Below are 21,005 nucleotides of genomic sequence, written 5' to 3' on the forward strand. Positions count from 1 at the left end.
TCACGCTTCCAAAAATGAATATGTATATAAACAGTCATACGACTATATCAGCTTTTCCTGCTGTTTCACTCTTATTAGGCAGTTGAGGGTGAATGTAAATATACAGCAATCTTGGCAGTCGGTTATCAAATCTCCCTCGGGCAGCAGACTGGCTAAGTCCTGGGTTTTACTATTGTTTGCCTTGGGCAGTGCACATGCGGCATACAGCTCTGCGGCAGGAATAGACCGTTAATCCTTATAACAAGCACCTATCAATGCTTTTCAGTATTCAGTTGGCCTTTATTAGTTTTTAATTGGTTAACATTTCAATGAATAGCACAGTGATGTTGTTCAATTATGTCTATATGGATCCTCACCTAATTCACTGTTGATGTAAGTGGACAATTTATGCCACCATTAATTTGTGTGCAGTTCATTATTAGTCTTTCAAGAGAAATCCTTTCTCTGTGAATCAGTCTGAATAGTGAAACAAACTAATTGAATGACCTTGATGTGAAGATTAAAGAATGGTTCATCCAAATATAAAAAAAAAATTCTAAAATGAAAAACTTCTGACGTTGTGATTGGCCTGAATACCTCAGACTTCAGCCGGAAATGTGACGCTCTTTACCATGTTTCGAAGGGTAGCTCACAATGCAATAATGACAGAAGTTAGTATCGTCTTCACTACCTTATCAATACGAGACAAATCTGATCCAGAAAATGGAAATGACCAAATTGATCGTTCAACTTAGCTAGTGCAGCTTGAGCAGAACTTAACAGACTGTTAAGGTAAGGATACTAAAACATTAAACAGGGTTCCCGCGGGGTCTTAAAAAGTCTTAAAAAGTCTGAAATTTAGAAAGTTAAATTTAAGGCCATTAAAAGTCTTAAAAATGGCCAGATTTTCACCCTAGGTCTTAAATTTAATTAACCCAAGTCTTAAATTTCTTACCTCCTTTTATTCCCGAAAAGGTTGTCCGAAAAAAAGGTAAATTAAAATGCCTCAGTGACGGAGGAAGAATGTATTTGATGGGTGGGCCTCTAAAAAGAAAAGTTCTGCACTTTGCGTGTCTCTGAATGTCTCTTCAATCCAGTGTTTAATCATTATTTTTTAAAGAGAATACAAATGTAGGCTATTATAATCCACACAATTCATGCCATAAGCTATATTTCAGATGTTGTGATCCGACTGTATACTGTAGGTTTGGCCAGAAAAATCTTTTCTGTGTTAATTTAACCAACTAGCCCGTGGCTTACCAGAGCATTTGCAAGGTTCTGAAACAGAGGACCCAGAAGCGAAAAAATCAACACTGCTTTATTAAAAATCAACTTAACAGTCAGGCCGTCAAGTCCCGCGCCATCAACAATGAGTCAACTTTAGTGTTACACAGTTTTCATATGCAGCCTACAAATGTGACCTCTGGAGGCTACAGCCTTCGGATTTAGAAACGGCCTTGTTTGCAACACACAACAAACCACGAACAGCCTTTTAATAGTAAATTTCCTTTTCATTTCATTATTGTGTAATTAAAGAGGGGAATAAATGCGATGGCGGTATAGTGCATATTTATGCACATAACGTATGGGTGGAGAAAGTGTAAAACATGTTAACAAGCCACATATCAGCAGCTGACCATACTGATCTTCCCATATTAGTGGATTTTATTTGTCAAAAAAATAAATAAATAAATAAACAAAGATATAATAAAAATATAATGTTTTGAGAATTTCTGAGATCATTGTGCCGCTTTGGTCTTAAATTTCACTCATAATGGTCTTAAAAAGGTCTTAAAAAGTCTTAAATTTGACTTGGTGAAACCTGCAGGAACCCTGTTAAAACCATGTCTGCATTTGTGATCGTAGAAACAACAAACAACAAGTGCTACTCTACATTGCACAAAAATTGCGTTCATGGTTTAGTCGGTAGTAAATTCTTTAAATATGAAAACTTACAGGCTGTATGTGAGAAACGGTAGGAATTATGAAAATGACCGTCATTTCCACGTCAATCAGGCCAGGTAGTAAACTGTTGCCTTCAATCTGTGTGTTTGTTGTAGTCCAAGAAAATAGATTTATGTTGGAAACGATAACTTGAGTCATCGTTTATTTTGGGATTTGTACTTTGTGTATTAGTACATTTTAACGATATGCAAACTTATACACCAAACAAAAATATAAAATCGTGAATCGGATAATTGGTGCTCTTTAATATGTCATCTACATTTTAATCTTTTACGATGTTATATAGACATGAATGCCTTCTCTATGTATAGTGTTTGTTAGAATCTTTTTAATATTTCTATTTTAATGTATTGTGTGGATCAGGTGATAAGAATGTTGATTTGAGTCTAGTCCAAATTTCCCTACAAGGGACAATAAAGTATATTTCATTTCATTCATTTCATCTAAAGGGAAACTATTAATTTGTGAGAGGAAACAATTCAGATTTTGGCCTCAGTATGTTATGTACTGTTGTGTATTATTATATTGTGTACTTTTAAACACCGATCAGCATTTGAAATTTAAATATGACTGCATGTCGATAACATTAAAAATCATTTCAGTTCTTGTGGTTGTCACGTGCGTGTTTCTTTGAGACTCATTGAGATTTAGCATTATCGTTGTGTCGCCATATTTGAACTTATATAAACATGCAATATATCAAATGAAAAACAAACCTTCTGCTCAAAAAAAGTTTCATCCTATCTTCATTTGTTTTTAAGGTGCATAAGAGCGCCCCCTAGTGCATAATAGCGGAACTATGGATTGCCATAAAAACTCGTCGCTGGCAGGGATGTGTTTTCTCTTAATTGACGAGATAACTCAAGAATAACTCGTCAATGGAGTAAAAAGATTTAAAGATGGATGGATATGCTTTCTGAATCTTGTCATCTCAAGATAACATGATGGCATCTTAATACTCTATAAAATTATGTGTTTATGCAGTGGTGGCTGGTGACTTCTTTTTTTTGACAGCGCTTGATGCGAAGTTCGTCACAACATGTATGTAGCCCGTCATGTTTGTGGTTCTTTTTTTCAAAATAGAGATCCTATGTGCATCACGTGTCCTGCCAAATTAAGTGCCTGCTGCAGACGCGTTTAAAGGGTTTATGATAAAAGAGACTCTCGCGTTTGCCAGATACTCACATAATCTCATGCATAATCAGAGTTTACTGTTAAGGGAGTGTCTTGCGTGTATTTGAACGTGAGCGTCTCTTTTATTATAAACGGTTTTGACGCGTGTGCAGCAGGCACTTATTTTGACAAAACATGTGATGCACACAGGATCTCTCGACACGCAGGACACATATTTTGGAATACGCCATATCGTAATAATCATAGTTTTATCACGTGACATTCAGCTGGAAGCTGTTCACACCCTCGGGTATTATGCATTTCTATACATTAGTAACAATGGCAAAATAATTCCACGTGAAAGAACATTTTGGCAGCATTTAATTACATTTTAATGCTTGTCCTAAATATTGGACAGTAAGTGTGTCAGGTAACAATAACAATATACTGAGAGTGGTTTCGTGTAAGGTTGAATTGTTACACGGTACTAGCGGTAGCTCTCAGAAAACTCCCAGTCTACAAGCTGTAATTACAAGATCTACGAGAACATGAAAGATTTTTACATGTTCAAATACGTACTAATTATGGTTATTATGATATGGTGTGGACCTAAAGCCTCACAAATAATCTCATTTTGTGTTTTACAGTAAAAAATAACGGCATATCTATCTAGAAATGTGTTACTGTTGCTAAGTTGGTAGAGCGTGGGGTTGGCAGCGCTAAAGGTCATGGGTTTGATCCCAGGGAACAAACACAGTGATTATATGTATTATATGCATTGTAATAGAGCATTGCAGGGATTTTTGTAGGCTAATCTGTAGGCTAAGTTACTGGGACACTGGTTGTCTTGCAAAAACCCATTCATTCAAAAAGATCTGTGCTTAACAAAAATTAAAGGCAAATGTTTTGTCCAACAAGGTAATCTCCACAGATTAACCCAAATTTTCTGAATTATGAAGTGTAAATGCATTTACTAGAAATATAAAAAGCCTCACAAAAGATGAAAAATGAATGGGAAAAATGAATGGGCTATTTTGCGAGTGAACCAGTGTCCCGCAAACTTCTGGGTTAGCCTACAAAAATACGTCTTCCCTGCAAAACTCTATTCGCTTTGGATCCGCCAAATGCAAAGTTGTAAATGCACAAACAGAATTTTTATTTTCCATGGTTTAAATGCAAGTTATGAAATGACTGCCATCAGCCTATATGTTCCTCAAACCTTGCTCTTTAATTACATTGCAGGTAAATATGTTTATGGAGGGGTTCCATGATGCTTTGCTTCTGTATGCAGTTGCCTTGCGCGACGTGATTAGTAACGGTCTCACCAAAAAGAATGGACTGGAGATCACACACAGCATGTGGAACAGGACATTTGAAGGTAAATTTTGGCAGCATCTAGCTCAGTCCACCACTTACCCTTCACTCTTACTGTGCGTTTACACCAGACGCATTGGAGGCTGCAAAAACGGGCTATTTGCGCATAGGACCCTTGAACATTTTGAGTTTACTCGCTTCATTCGCACATGAATGGGTAAATATTGGACAGAACACATGCTGGGTTAAAAATGACCCAGTGTTGGGTTGTTGATATGCAACCATGGTTTATAATAACCCAGCAGTTTGGTTAAAACAACCCAGCATTGGGTCAATTTGAACCCAGCTGTGTGTTCTTTCCAATATTTACCCATTATGGGTCAAAAATAACCCAGACATTCTTGTTCCCTTTTGAAGCACATAAAGAAGCTACGGTGACCGACACAGGACAAAAATGTTGTCGTCTGAGACAGCAGAGAGTAGCCAGTCAAGCAATGAGGTTAATATAGTGATGAAACACAGTTTAGGGCTACTGTAGATACATGGCGGCACAAAATGCCAACCTTCCGTTCCGTGTAAGGGGACCTGTGGTGTATGTTGATTAAAAAAGATAATAAAAACTAAATGGTTCATTGTGTAAGGTCTTTATTCACCACTGATAATATTGTTATGTACACTCACCTAAATGATTTTTAGGAACACCTGTTCAATTTCTCATTAATGCAATTATCTAATCAACCAATCACATGGCAGTTGCTTTAATGCATTTAGGGGTGTGGTCTTGGGCAAGACAATCTCCTGAACTCCAAACTGAATGTCAGAATGGGAAAGAAAGGTGATTTAAGCAATTTTGACTGTGACATGGTTGTTGGTGTCAGATGAGTATTTCACATTCTGCTCAGTTACTGGGATTTTCACGCACAACCATTTCTAGGGTTTACAAAGAATGGTGTGAAAAGGGAAAAACATCCAGTATGCAGCAGTCCTGTGGGCGAAAATGCCTTGTTGATGCTAGAGGTCAGAGGAGAATGGACCGACTGATTCAATCTGATAGAAGAGCAACTTTGACTGAAATAACCGAGGTATGCAGCAAAGCATTTGTGAAGCCACAACACGCACAACCTTGAGGCGGATGGACTACAACAGCAGAAGACCCCACTGGGTACCACTCATCTCCACTACAAATAGAAAAGAGAGGCTACAAGCTCATCAAAATCGGACAGTTGAAGACTGGAAAAATGTTGCCTGGTCTGATGAGTCTCGATTTCTGTTGAGACATTCAGATGGTAGAGTCAGAATTTGGCGTAAACAGAATGAGAACATGGATCCATCATGCCTTGTTACAACTGTGCAGGCTGGTGGTGGTGGAGTAATGGTGTAGGGGATGTTTTCTTGGCACACTTTAGGCCCCTTAGTGCCAATTGGCCATCGTTTAAATGCCACGGCCTACCTGAGCATTGTTTCTGACCATGTCCATCCCTTTATGACCACCATGAACCCATCCTCTGATGACTACTTCCAGCAAGATAATGCACCATGTCACAAATCTCGAATCATTTCAAATTGGTTTCTTGAACATGACAATGAGTTCACTGTACTAAAATGGCCCCACAGTCACCAGATCTCAACCCAATAGAGCGTCTTTGGGATGTGGTGGAGCGGAAGCTTCGTGCCCAAGATTTGCATCCCACAAATCTCTATCAACTACAAGATGCTATCCTATCAATATGGGCCAACAATTCTAAAGATTGCTTTCAGCACCTTGTTGAATCAATGCCACGTAGAATTAAGGCAGTTCTGAAGGCCAAAGGGGGTCAAACACATTATTAGTATGGTGTTCCTAATAATCCTTTAGGTGAGTTTAGTTCTAACGCCCAAAAACATAAATGTACTGTAATGTAAAGTCTGTGATTTGACACAGTGTGTGGTTCAATTTTGTATTCTAGTTGAAAGCTCAGTAATGCAAAGATAAACAGCGGCAGCGAGCTTTTTAGTAATCAAGTGAAACCTCCTGATTAGCATGTCTGATGATGCAGCTGTCAGACGGTGTCTGAATAGGGTGATTACATGAGAAAATAAACACCACACTTGCTTAACCCTTGGGTTAATTATGCAGATTTAGCATGCGAGTAGGAGTATTGCACTAAATGAAACAACATAAGACTCTGAATGTGTTCACAGTTCATGTTCTTTGAGATTGGTAACATTTTGGACCATTAGTGAACATTCTTTATAAGAATAGGTTGTTCTTTAAGCTTATCATAAGATAAATGAAAACATTAAAACCAAAGCACATTTTATTGTTCACAGCTCACCACATTTGACTCACATTACTGTATTAGCGCACAGAGAGGTAGCCAGTATTCTTGCCACTGTAATTTATTAAGCTTCCCTTACAGAACAAGAGCTCAGACGCGTGTGCAGCGCACAATGGCCACACTAACATAACTAAATATATAATAACACGCTTTGTTCGGCCAGAATGATCAAGATCAGGGTCATGTTTTCTTGTTAAATGAAATAATATTTTAAAAATGTGAAGAATTCAGAAACGCAGATGTACAGATGAAATTACCATTTCTGGAGTCAAAGCCAACAAAAACTGCAGGAGGCGGATGAGATTTCCTGTTGTATTGCCCACCTGGAATTTGTCGAACGCTGCTGGTGTTTTCCTTGGAATGTTTGACTCTCCTAACTAATTAATTTTCTCATTCCTCACATTCCGTTGAACAGGCATTGCTGGCCAGGTGTCTATAGATGCCAATGGTGACCGAAATGGGGATTTCTCAGTCGTTAGGATGACTAACATAGAGGCCGGCACCCATGAGGTAAGACATAAACATATTTTCCAGTTATGTCAGCTGATTAAGTTAGTTGGAGCTGGTTTTAAGCTAGTTTGGTTAGTTTCCCAATCAGGGGCTTATTTCCCAGCATTGAAACCAGTTAATATATCAAAAGTCAAACTAAAACCAACAAAACAATTTCAAAAGCATACAGTTACAGTAGGTTTTTAACTGTGCTAATAAAAATACTAAATATATTCATAGATATTTAGGAAACATGCTTAGTGCATGTTTTTCTGAAAACCATGCTTTAGCCAGTTATTCTCTTTGAAATGTGCTTTTCGTGTCAGAATGTCTGTTTTGTTTTGGTCTGTGTGATCTTGCCACTGCCAATTTACCCAATAGTGTATTTCGACAGCTCAGTTGGCAGTTATCACAGTTGCCTAAATGAGACTGCAATAGCTCATAAATGCAACCTCCGGTGGACACAACCTCCGAAATGAGGCACAGATTATGTTATAAAATTTCACATGAGCATGTTTGTAATTTGCAGACAAGAAAAACATTACAAATTTAAAATTGAGCAGAAAAACGACCTGTATGTCTCTGGCACCCCGAGAGGGAGGCAGGAAAAAATGTTTCCAATATTTTGAATTTAGACTGCAGTACCAAGTTCAACCACTAGAACTCAATGTTACATAAAGCTCCTTTAAGTTGGAAAGGGAAATTAGGACATAATTATAATATCTCTAAGGGTGTTTTCAGAACTGTATATTGTTAGCTTTGATCCAACACCAGGGGTTAAATGGCTACATTTCATCTTGGTTCGGATTCACAAGGCAATATTCCCAAAAGAATTCAGACTTTGTCACGTACGAGTAAACTAGAGTCCATGTGTTTTTTTTCTGTGATTCCACTTAAAGTTGTCTATGAGGATGGACAGACAGCAGCTTTTATTGCTTCATTATTTTGAGCAGGAAATTTAGGGCTGCACGATTACAGGACAAATGATGATCACGATTGTTTTGCTCAAACTTTTGATCACGATTAAAAATGACGATCATTCTTTTAGTGAAGAACTTCTATTCACTTCAGTATTTTATTACACTTTACAGCCAAATATTATATATATTTTACGTATTATAAAATATTTTATTGTTTTGTAATATTCACAGCTCCCACTCTCTTAGATCATTTTCAAGCATTTGATATCATTCCGCAAAATTCCGTATAGATTTTGCAGAAGAAATCCGCAGAAATAACAAAAAATAACTCCTTACACAGTTGTACTACTCTTACAGCAATTAAAGCAGTTCAGTTTTGTTTTAACTGTCAAATAATTAAATTTCTTAAATTTTATTTAAAAAAATTTGTTAAATTAAGGTTTTTGATGATGACCAAGCGGTTAGCGGCCGACAGCAAGTTGACGACATGTTTGATCAATTGAGCCTCTCAAATTAACACTTCACTTGACTACTATAACAACTATATAAAATATATATTTTCAGCATATCACAATGTTAGTTTAAATGTTTATCATCAACATACAACATTTTTTAAAAAGCAGAGGCAGGCTGCTCGCAGTCGCAACGGGGTGCAGAAAAATAATAAAAAGGGCTATACAATCAAAACAAAACAAAATAAACATGAAACGAAATAAACATGCAGCTTGCCTTACCTTACACCTTCGCTATGCATCAATTAAAATTTAAGGCTTTACGATAGAACATGGCTCAAACAAAAAAATGATACCGCATTCTTACATGACTACAGGAAGTATTTTATAGATTATGTCTGGGATGCTGTGTGCATAGATTATGCGCAGTACACAAGGTTTTAATCCAGTCCATTTATATTTTTTCCCGGTGCGCTGAAGGTCCCACTACTGGCAGAGACACTAAACATCATTGAAAAAGGTGCATTGTGAATGTGTGTGTGTGCGTAGTGGACTCGTGCGATAGGTTAAATGTTTTTTATTTACAATCATCAATGTCTCAACGTTTCTTTTAATTAAATTAAAATATAAAAAATGGAGAAGCCTTAAAAGCCTAAGGCCTGGCCCGTGCATCCACTTTGACATTAAAATTGGCCCGAAACCCAAGCCGAGGGGCGTGGTTTGGACGGAACCGGAGCACAGTTTGCACAAGACTCGTAACTTATCTGATCAACATCACATTCCTCAAATTCGAAATATCCAAACAATGGAGTATATGACCCTTTTTGGGAACTAACGTAACTATTTCTGCACTTTCTTCTTGTTGCTCAGCCATTACAGGGCTCAACGCAAATAATTTTTTATGCTGGCCCGGTTGGGCCAGTGGTTCGGGTGTTCATATGCCCTGCCAAAATTTTCACTGGCCCCAATAAAAAAAAGTCAGTGTCACATATTTAAAAATAATCATTCAAAAGTCAAATGTAATTGTATACATATACAACAGACATGTTCTAACAAAAAAAGGCTCCCAACTTTTCTGCTTTACTTTTAAACTGACAGCAAATTATGCAAAATATTGCATTGTTTCTTTCGTCGTATTTTACCCAAGTAAATGTCTGCTTTCAAGATGTTAAATAATATACATTGATGAAAATATATTTTAGTGACTGAGGATGATGCACTGGCCCGAACGTCTCTCACGCTTGTCCCGGGCCAGTCTTTTATGTTGAGTCCTGCATTATGTTCGTTTAAGGTTAATGACTGTAAATCTCGTGATGCCACAACAAACAAACACCTTGCTTGATTATAGATCGTCTGTTTTGTGCTTGGTCTTTACACATTAACCGCGCTGATTGTCATTAATTAATCGTGGGGCAGACATATTGTTATCATGATAAAAAAACGATTAATCGTGCAGCCCTAGCAGGAATCAAAACTCAGGAGGGACAAAATTCTTACCATGTGCCTATTCCGGGGGAAAAGCAATTAACCTCTTAACTCAGGGTACCTTATTTTGATTGGTTGATCAGCATTCAGTGGTCGCAGGGTTTGAAGGGGTTAAAATACATTTTATAAGGAAAAGGTGCACTTTGGTTTTGAATGGGGTTGAAGTGCTCACCAGATTTCATCACCAAAGAGCTATCCGGTATGTTCATGATTAATAAAGCAATAAGACAGCTGGTCAGTTGGTTCGTTGAGTCAAATTACTTTTACACTAATAGCGAACCGCTCCAGAGTTTGTTTCCAGTCGGCCTCATTTAGGCGTCTCAGAGCGGTTGTTTTGGTGCGGATTTAAGCGCGGTTGCCATGTTCACAACCTGACCCGAATCAAGGGAGAAAACGCACCGGTTCCGAAAAACAAAGGCTCAGGTCTGAAAACACCCTAAATTGAGTATGCTAATAATGTCATTTTACCATACAATTTCTTTTTATGGTTTCAGACTGTCATGAACTACTTTGGCACTAATGGAAGTTTCCAGATTATGCCTGGCTTTAAGACGGAATGGTTTTCCTTGCGAACATTACCAGAGCCCCCAGTTCCAACGCAGACCGACCCATCATGTAAATTATCTCTGCTGCTTTAAGACTGATATGGTTCTTTTGAGCATACAGTACGCATAGGTCTAGAAATACCATGTGTAATATGGCATTTGACTGTGACAGGACATCTAAGTGCAATGCATATATTGCAGTTGTCTTTTGGCTACTTAGCCGCTTAACCAGCATAGCACATGCAGAATGAAAGAATAGTTGAAATGATTTATTTTGAAGATATATTTCAGCAAATGTACCTCCCAGCAGTACAAATGTGCAGCTTTCCTCACAAATGATTTTCTTTGCTTTCCTAAGCAGGTGGACTAGGTGTATCGGCAGTGACTGGGATAATTGTGGGGGGAATTCTGGGAATTTCTCTCCTCCTGGCATTCTACTTCTTTAGGTAAACATTGGTAACAATTACGTTTTTAATTAAATAGAATGTTTCTGTCAATCACCCTGAATCCAAAATCACTTATTTCTACACAACATCGTAGGCAAAAATCAGAATGTATAGCCAAAAACACCCGAATAGTGTACTGCTACAGCCAACATTTCTCAATGGCTATGTTTACATGCACAAAATTTTGTCAATCAGACTGAATTTAATATGATTGAAGGTTACGACGATACAGTTTACATGCACCCTAAACATTGCAATCTGATTAAAATGTTCGTTTACATGTATAGAATCCAACTTGAACGTCTGCGCAAGCGCACAGCCAGGGTTGCCAGATTCGCATATCAGAACCATCCCAAATGGACATTCAAAACTAGCCCAAAAGCATCCCAATGACTATTCACAGTCCAAATATAAAGAACTAATGAACAAAATCCTTTCATCTTTAACCAGCAGAAAAAAACAACTGGTGGAGACAATTTAAACAGTAGCCCAAATCTAAACTCGAAAAAAGCTAAGGACTTGGCAACGCTACGCTGCGGACAGCATCTTTTGTCGAGTTATCACAATGTTATTTTATTGCTTTAAGTAGTCTAGAATTTTAAAAGTACACGTAAACGTGGCAGATTGTACATCGCATGTACAGCGCGTGACTCCATTAACGTTACCTTAATAATGCGTGATGCGTTACCTTGTTGTTGCGTGTTTCTGTGAGGAGAATCATGTGATATAAGAGATTAATATAGACCCTTTTACTGGTTGTACACAATGATGACGTGGCAGCGTATGCGCGCACAGTTTGGCAATGGAGGTATGGCAAGAATCAGCAGTGAAGCAACACAGACAGAGAAAGTTATTTTAAAAAGTTGACTATCAACTTTTTCAATACAGCTACCACATCCGTTACTATAGTGGAGTGGATAGAAGACGTTAGCAGATGGACAAATATAAAGTTGCCAGATACATATATACGTATATTAGTATATTATATTAGTGCAATCAAATGCAACAACCAGACATTTTGATGCTGGGAAACCGTTTTAATAAAGTTTCTGAGTTGCTAACAGGTTAGAACCAATTGGGAATAACAACACTTCTGTTGCCTAAATGCGTACGCAGGCTATTTGATCACGTGAGCTGTCTATAAGACGTGAACTTGAGCACAAATGTTCTGCACATGTATTTTTGCATCCGATTGAGAAAATATTATGATTCACGCGTTTACATGCGTACTTTTCTCCTGCGAATCGGATCACAGATCAGAGTACACCACCCCCTTCAAAACGATCCAAATTTGCATCTGATTGTCCTCAATCGTATTGATTAAAGTGTTTACATGAAGGCTTTTCAATACGAGCCATCAATACGATTACAAACGGATTGTTTGGTTGCATGTAAACGTAGCTAGTGTGTGGAAGCACACTTTTGCCAAGGTGAGGAGCTGCCCAATTCAAAAAGTAAAAAAAACCTGGTAGCTTTTTTCAAGTGCAAGTGATACAGGTATAGCATTGACATCGGTCAGTTATCTTCACAGTTGTTGTTAAGCCTAGTTGGACAGTCGTAGCCTAGTGTAATCCGAGAGTTGCCAGTTTGACTCTCACGGGCGGCAGGTTGCGACTGAGGTGCCCTTAAGCAAATCACCTTAACCCCAATTGCTCCCCAGGCACTGTAGGGATAGCTGCCCACTGCTCTGGGTGTGTGTGTGTTCACTACTCACTGGGATGGGTTAAATGCAGAGGTCACATTTCTGGTTTGCATTCCATACTTGACAAACATGTAAAAACCATGATAATGAAAACATGGCGGATGTATAAATACTATATAGAATTTACAGTTTTAACGGTCTGTACTTTTACAGTATGCGATTTTGGATGCAGGGTCTCTGACATTTCAAGATTTTTTATTTTCTTTGAAGCACCTAGAATTATCCTTACTTTTCCTGGTGCAATAGATGTTAAGCTCAATCAATGAGGCAATCGCTTATAAATGAGCACAGAATATCATTTCAACTTATCCCTAAATAAGAAGCCAAATTTGGTGTTGTGTATGGTATGGTACTTGGAATAGAAGAACACATGGTCTGACAGTGAACGTTCAAATATATCACAAGCTTAGTATAGGCTATAGGTGGGCAAGACTTTAGGCATCAGAGTAGTGTAGTAGAATTGCTTATTAACCTTGTCTGTACACAATTTTATTCCATCTTTCAACATTGTGGTTACGCCTGTGAGGCATGTAAACTCATTAGTTTTCATAAAATGTTTGCACAGCAAGGATTCCAAGACAGGATGTGACATAACATCCTTGTTTACTTGGAGCTGTGCAGGTAGCTTGACAGATTATTGTATTAAATCAGAAGTAGAACATAAAGTTGTCTTCTTATATTGCAAAGCTACAGAATAAGTCTAAACTATTTCTGTGTGTGTCTGTATGATATCAAAGAGGTTTACCGTCCTAAATGCTTAACTAATACACAAAGGATGGTTGTCCATCCACTTGCGTGGTTTTAAAACATTACAAATGTTTTACATTACAAATAATGCAGCAGCAAACAGAAATGGAGAAACAAAAGGGTCTTCTGAAAGGAAAAACAATAGCTGATGGTTCTGTTGAAAATGTAAACAGGATGGTGTAAACATATACTTGCATAAAGCGTCTATAATTGTCAACACCCATGTTGATAAGAGTATAAAAAACTTGTAAAGGGTTAAATTAATGTAATTTTAGAACAAATAAAAATGTGTAATTAATCGCCAGTTAATTTATGACAATCATGCGATTAATCTAGATTAAATATTTTAATCGATTGACAGCCCTAGTTTGTAAAGTGGATCAATAAAGTTCATCAAAGTTGTTCTAAAACAAGAACAAGTATTGTTTACAATTTTATGAAAGGTCTTGATCCATTTCAAATGTTGACTACAGTATACAGTGAGGAACATAAGTATTTGAACACCCTGCTGTTTTGCAAGTTCTCCCACTTATAAATCATGGAGGGGTCTGAAATTGTCATCGTAGGTGCATGTCCACAATGTATGATTTTTTTACTATTTTTAACTATAATCATCTAGAATTCTGACCCTCAAAGACCTGTTAGTCTGCCTTTAAAATGTCCACCTCCACTCCATTTATTATCCTAAATTAGATGCACCTGTTTGAGGTCATTAGCTGCATAAAGACACCTGTCCACCCCATACAATCAGTAAGAATCCAACTACTAACATGGCCAAGACCAAAGAGCTGTCCAAAGACACTAGAGACAAAATTGTACACCTCCACAAGGCTGGAAAGGGCTACGGGGAAATTGCCAAGCAGCTTGGTGAAAAAAGGTCCACTGTTGGAGCAATCATTAGAAAATGGAAGAAGCTAAACATGACTGTCAATCTCCCTCGGACTGGGGCTCCATGCAAGATCTCACCTCGTGGGGTCTCAATTATCCTAAGAAAGGTGAGAAATCAGCCCAGAACTACACGGGAGGAGCTGGTCAATGACCTGAAAAGAGCTGGGACCACCGTTTTCGAGGTTACTGTTGGTAATACACAAATACGTCATGGTTTTAAATCATGCATGGCACGGAAGGTTCCCCTGCTTAAACCAGCACATGTCCAGGCCCGTCTTAAGTTTGCCAATGATCATTTGGATGATCCAGAGGAGTCATGGGAGAAAGCATATCAAGGTTCTGGCGTTGCCTAGCCAGTCTCCAGACCTAAACCTGCTCAAACTCCATGTTTCTCAGCGACAAACCTGACTGATCTAGAGAAGAACTGTGTGGAGGAGTGGGCCAAAATCCCTCCTGCATGGTGTGCAAACCTGGTGAAAAACTACAGGAAACGTTTGACCTCTGTAATTGCAAACAAAGGTTCCTGTACCAAATATTAACATTGACTTTGTCAGGTGTTTAAATACTTATTTGCAGCTGTATCATACAAATAAATTGTTAAAAAAAATCATACATTGTGATATCTGGATTTTTTTTTTTAAGATTATGTCTCTCACAGTGGACATGCACCTACAATGACAATTTCAGACCCCTCCATGATTTCTAAGTGGGAGAACTTGCAAAATAGCAGGGTGTTCAAATACTTATTTTCCTCATATAGGTATAGGTATGTATGTATATGAGAAGCTCAGACGCGAAAGCCTCCAAACGTCACCACCGTCAAAAATGAGAACTTATTCAAAAATTGATATTAACTGATTGGTCTCGGCATGTACATTCATCACATACTTTAGCTTAAAATCTGCTTCATCCCAGCCTCAGGTCCATTTAAGAGTTTGTGAATTTGTCATTATTAAGTTAAAAGTAATGTGAACATTAACGTAATCCTGATCATACTTGTCATGTGCATTGCTCCTCAGGAAGAATTACAGGATAACAATCGAGCGAAGAACACCTCGAGAAGACTGTGACATCGGGAAGCACCGTCAGCTGCGGGAGGACTCAATCAGATCCAACTTTTCAGCAGCGTAGTCTGAAGTTGCGCACCGGATTGTGAGGTGTTCCAATCGGAGGGAAGGTGCATCTCATGTGGGCCACTGGGCTCATCAAACACTATCCCAGGAACCCTGAAATATTTATAGACATGCTGTAGTGTTTTATCCTTGTAAATGTCTCTTGCTCTTTAATTCGTAAACTCAGGAAAGTTGAATTATTGGAGGAGAAGTGCTTTTAAGGCCTCTTGACTCCAAAAAGAAAAAAAGTCTGTTTAATTTAGCTACAGACCCTTTTATTTTGTTTTTGCCAAACTTGTCTTGAGAAAGACTGTAGAAGCCTGTCAGTTCTGTAGAAAAGAATCGCCTGACGTGAGTCCGAGAAAGCTGCTGGGTCGGTGAGAAGAAGCGGTAATGAGATGTTGAGGATTATAGCAGTGATACTCAGAACTAAAGCTTACTCTCCCTAATGATCCAGGAGGACATGATTGCTTCCTTTTCTACCTTTAGAGAATATCCAGTTGAACACACTGTTAAAGGGATAGGTTCACCCAAAAATGAAAATTCTGCTGCCAATTACTCTCATGTCATTCCAATCCCATATAACGTGAGGGGAGACAATTTAAACAAAGTCAACGGTGCTTTTTTGTAAACAATGAAAGTGAAAGGCGACTGAGACTGTAAGTCACTGACATACAGTAGTGCCTAACGTTTCCTTTTGTGTTCCACAGTTATTCAGGCTTGGAACGACCTGAGGGTGAGATTTTTTTATTTTTATTTTCAACTATACTTTTAAAAGAATCGATTATTTCTTCTGGATTTTGTGTCTAGGCAGGAGGTACTGATGAATATGAAACTGACGTGAACTTCAAAATGATGTTCCTCTCTGTCACCAAATATCTCAGCAAGTCTTGATGTATCAAATTTGGCTGCATGCTGAAACACTGAACTGTTACATAGTTTTTATTTATTATTATAAATTCAGAATAACTTTTTTGTGAGAATTACAAACTATTTCACTATTTGTTTTACATTTTAGTCCCATGGGACACTCCACTTTTTTGGAAAATATGCTGATTTCCAGCTCCCCTAGAGTTAAAATAAAGCAATAAGCCCCAAGAAGGAGTGGGTTACCGGTGCATTTTATAACAGCTACACGGTAACCCCACTGCTTCGCGGGGGTTATTGCTTTTATAAATCGGTTACTTCATATGCATAACGTTAGCGGGATTTTATCAAATAAAACACAAATAAGCTGTAATTATATTAGTACAAATATTACTCTTCCGCCAAACAAAGTATTTCCTCAGAATCAAGTGTGACTGAAACAGAGCGCAGTTCCCAACCAACACAGACGCAAAAAAGACACAGATGAAAATATGATTTAAGACTGTGGTGTTTATTTTATAAACCAACATTCGTCTAATTTATACATTAACATTTATATCATGCAACTGTTGAAGTGATGATCAAATATGCTTGGAAGCATGCTGAACTCTTTCCCCGTCAGTGTTTTTTTTTAAGTTGCCACCCAGTTTTAGTTTAATGCTTTGCAGAAAAATTATCTTCTTTAAATAAACATAAAATATCAAATGAAAAAACAGACCATCCGCTTTCAAACAAAAACAAAAACCCTTTCATCCTACCTTCATTTGTTCTCTTATCACCTCTCCGATTTTTTAGCTAAAAGCGAAGATAATTCATCTATGTGAAGAACTTTTGTAAGAGATCAGATTCAGAGCCTGATGAAAACGCTGTTTTTAATGTTGAGTGAATGCGTCAGTGTTTAAGTTGGGTAAGATCGCCACCCAGTGGATAGCAGAAATATGAATGTGAGGTACAAACTCCTCAGGGAGCGTTTTTTCTTTATTGATTAGATGACTCAACAATATTTATTGACATGTATCTGGGTATCGCCATAATTGTGCAATTGTATACAAATTAAAAATATGTATATCCATTCAGCCGATCTCCGGGTCTGGCGGTGCCACTTTTGGCATGGCTTGGCGTGGTCCATTGAATCTGATTGGACCATTGGCATCGCGCTCAAAAATAACCAAAGAGTTTTGATATTTATCTTATTTAAAACTTGACTCTTTGCTAATACCGACGGAAAATTGAAAGTTGCGATTTTCTAGGCAGATATGGCTAGGAACTGTGCTTTCATTCTGGCGTGGTGATCGGGGACTTTGCTGCCGTTACATGGCTGCGGGAGGCGCAGTGGTGTTGCGCAGTGCCTGAAAATAGTCCCCTTGGTAACTTTCAATAGCAGGGGACAATTTTCGGGCACTGCGTGGTATCGTTGTGCCTCTTGCAGCTATGTCACAGCAGCAAAGTCCTTGATTATTGCTCCAGAATGAGAGTGTGGTTCCTAGCCATATCGGCCTAGAAAATCACAACTTTTAATTTTCTGTTGGTCTAAGTACACAATGTAACTAAAGAAGAGTCAAGTTTAAAATAGGAAAAAATATTGAAACTCTTTATTTTGTAGCGCGATGCTAATGGTCTGGTCGGATTCAATGGATTGTGCTGAGCTATGCTGGAAGTGGTGCCGCCCGACCCGGAGATCGGCTGAATGAATGGATTAACTCTAGGGGAGCTGGAAAATTGGCATATTTTTTAAAAAAGTGAAGTGTCCCTTTAAGAATCTAATATAATTTCAGCACTCATTTATAACTTGGTTTAAGGTGAGATAAACAGTATCATACACTCTCTGCTGTGACTGTTGAGTTCACCGTTATGGCTTCAAGGTACAAAACAAGGTTTTATAACTGCATCAGATAATCGCAGGAAAACAAAATAATATTTAAAGGAATGTTTTAAAGCTTAATCAACAGTGTCCATCCAAGAATACATTTTTACATTACATTAAAGTCCTCCACTATCATAATACAGTTCCTTCCTGCCTTAACATGCCACCTAAACCTGTCATTTTATATACCGCTTGTTATTTTTAGACATCAGTCCCATCGAATTCTCAAAGATACTAAAACTTTAAACTTTTTTTGGTTTAAAGTTGATTAAGAAAATAAAAAGGAAGTTGGTAGGACATTATATACCGTAATAGATAAATAGATAAGTCACAAATTTATTTTATATGCAGAAGCCAGTCTACCTATCAATGAAATTTTTTGAAAAGCTATGTTGATTCGCAGGATTTAAATTGCACATGTACATTTTGAACTGTATGTCTTATAGATTGTCTTTGTCAGGAGGTGGTTATCAATCAAATAATATCATATAAAGTATATTTTTAACCTTTGTGATGGTTCAGTTGAAGACATGTAAATGTGAGACACATTTGATGCCATCTTTATGGTTTGTGCATCCAAAAATCTAGGGTTTTATTCAAGCTTGGTATGATGGCAATTGTATACTGATGTAAGTACAGTAAATGTATCAGCATAAGATGTGATGTTATTTATTGATATTTTTGTAGAGGTTTCATTTTTCTTAGTGTTGATTTTAACATTGTTTCTTGTGTGAAATATACAGAATCCTTTTTTTAAACAGTATATCTGCCTTGTCAGAGCAAATTTTATCTGATAAGTATATTTACAAGGCTTTGTAAACACTCAAAAGAATGTAACTTATTTAGATGAATACATATTGAACAATTAAAAAGAAAATTTATGAAATTAAGCTGTCTCCCTGTTTTAAACATTAGCAGCTCATATACATAAGGTCTTATAAAGAGCAGTTGTATATATACAGTTTCTGTCAGTTAACACATTTCAGTGGACTATCTACTACGGTAAATGTCATAGCTGTGCTCTGAAATTCCTCATAGATCTCCAAAAAGGTGTGTGCAAATGATCTCAGACTGCAGAGACACTATGTGAATGCAGGTCATATAGCCAAAGCAAACACAACTGACTTCCTTTGCTACTCCTGGTAACAGGTGTCGCACACATAGAAATATTTCATTACCTGAAACCAGTCCATGTAATTTGTACAACACCTACAGAGCTCCAGAGAGAATTAAACATTTCTTAAAATTCCATGTAATACTTAATAAAAAAATGGATGCAAAAATGATACGCTATATTTTTAATTAAATCCAGCCTTTATTCTTTTCAGTGTAGCTTACCTACAAATTAAAATTCTGACATGATTTCCCCACTATTCAGTGGCGGCCGGTGACTTCTTTTTTCAAGGGCACACGATGCGAAGTTCGTCACAACATGTATGTAGCCCGTCATGTGTGTGGTTCGTAATTTCAAAATGTGTTCGGCGCGCCGAGTGAACCCATGTTCGCGTGTCTAAAGGGTTTATGATAAAAGAGACGCTCACGTTTGTCAGATACTCACATAATCTCATGCGTAATCAGAGTTTAGTGTTAAAGGAGTGTCTTGTGTGTATTTTGGGAACGTGAGCGTCTCTTTTATCGTAAAAGGTTTTGACGCGGGTGCAGCAGGCACTTATTTTGACAAACCACGTGATGCACATGCTCACATGACGCAACAAACACATATTTTGAAAATACAAGCAACACACGACACTCCGAATACATATTTTGAATTTGCACCCCTCAGAAGAGCAGTAACGAGCCACCACTGCCACTATTATATAATTCCTTCCCTATGGACGGATACGCGCCTGGCCCAAAGATAACTTCCGGTCTGTGCTTGTTTATCGGTCTGGCATGACTAAACTGACCTCTGGAGCAAATAAAATTGAGCATGGATCACCTGAGCATGGATCACCGCTGTGTGGATTTAGCAGCCAGGCAAGAATTTAAGAATCTGTAGCTAACATTATACACATTCATTTAGCCGTAAGATTTAACAATGGTTTGAACTAAGGTAATTTACTGGTTATTTAGTTTACTTTTTCTTTAAAATAATCTACTCTTAAATGATTTTTGTTATTGATTCCATGCAGAAGTCTATCAGAAGCTACCCACAATTAAATTAATATACAAAACATTAAAGGCTCCATTTTTCCTGATCCAATTTTTCAAACTTTGTGTAATGTTGCTGTTAGAGCATAAATAATACCTTCAAAATGATAAAGCTCAAAGTTCACTGCCAGGCGATATATTTTCTTTAACAAAAGTCCCCTTTCAAAGCCTACGGCGAACGGCCGGTTTGACAGACCTCTACTTTCCGGTTAAATGACATCAAAGCAAGAGTTTTTAACTAAACTCCGCCCACATGAATACGTCAGTCTCCAACTAAGCTCAAACGGCTCTGCTAAGCTTAACTGCTGTCAAATCACAACACGCTAAACAAACTACACAATCAGAACTCGTTACGTATTTCTGCAGGAGGGACTTCGTAGAACAAGGAAGACATCAGGCCGTTTTTAGGAAAGTGAAAACAGCGCTATAGAGATAAGTAAATTAAAAAAGTGAACACGTGTTATATTGCGCACCATAAACACAATCATAGCTTCAAAAATACAGGAAAACGGGATCTTTAATTCTTTAGGAATATTGTGGTATTTTTTTACAAATGATTTATCTGTGAGCTTCATTATTTTTAAATGTCATGTGCCCTCATAAGTTTTATTCAAAAATGCAAATCTCCTCCCCTCCTCAAAACGATTT

At 37.7% G+C, this 21,005-nt stretch overlaps 2 protein-coding genes across 6 annotated transcripts in view; one reads left to right on the forward strand and one right to left on the reverse strand.

Annotated features, from left to right (window-relative positions):
* Positions 1–19,161, forward strand: part of npr3 (natriuretic peptide receptor 3) — a 41,692-nt gene extending 22,531 nt beyond the window's left edge. Inside the window, exons 4-8 of one of the 2 annotated variants that reach the window (XM_055199948.2) lie at positions 4,300–4,435; positions 7,105–7,199; positions 10,530–10,650; positions 10,939–11,026; positions 15,383–19,161. In XM_055199948.2, coding sequence (XP_055055923.2) covers positions 4,300–4,435; positions 7,105–7,199; positions 10,530–10,650; positions 10,939–11,026; positions 15,383–15,494 — 552 coding nt within the window. In that variant the 3' untranslated portion in view covers positions 15,495–19,161. The remainder of the gene's footprint in view (positions 1–4,299; positions 4,436–7,104; positions 7,200–10,529; positions 10,651–10,938; positions 11,027–15,382) is intronic. The other variant, XM_055199949.2, reaches the window with a different exon arrangement.
* The window catches only part of arid3c (AT rich interactive domain 3C (BRIGHT-like)), a 189,562-nt gene that overhangs the window by 128,078 nt on the left and 40,479 nt on the right, over positions 1–21,005 (reverse strand). Inside the window, exon 1 of one of the 4 annotated variants that reach the window (XM_073860276.1) lies at positions 15,360–15,498. The exons of the other annotated variants lie outside the window; for them this stretch is intronic. The gene's annotated coding sequence lies outside the window, so the exon portion shown is untranslated. Of the gene's footprint in view, positions 1–15,359; positions 15,499–21,005 lie in introns of those variants that run through there. 4 annotated transcript variants of the gene reach the window in all.

This window comes from Misgurnus anguillicaudatus, chromosome 22 (assembly GCF_027580225.2).
Source record: "Misgurnus anguillicaudatus chromosome 22, ASM2758022v2, whole genome shotgun sequence".
NCBI lineage: Eukaryota > Metazoa > Chordata > Actinopteri > Cypriniformes > Cobitidae > Misgurnus > Misgurnus anguillicaudatus.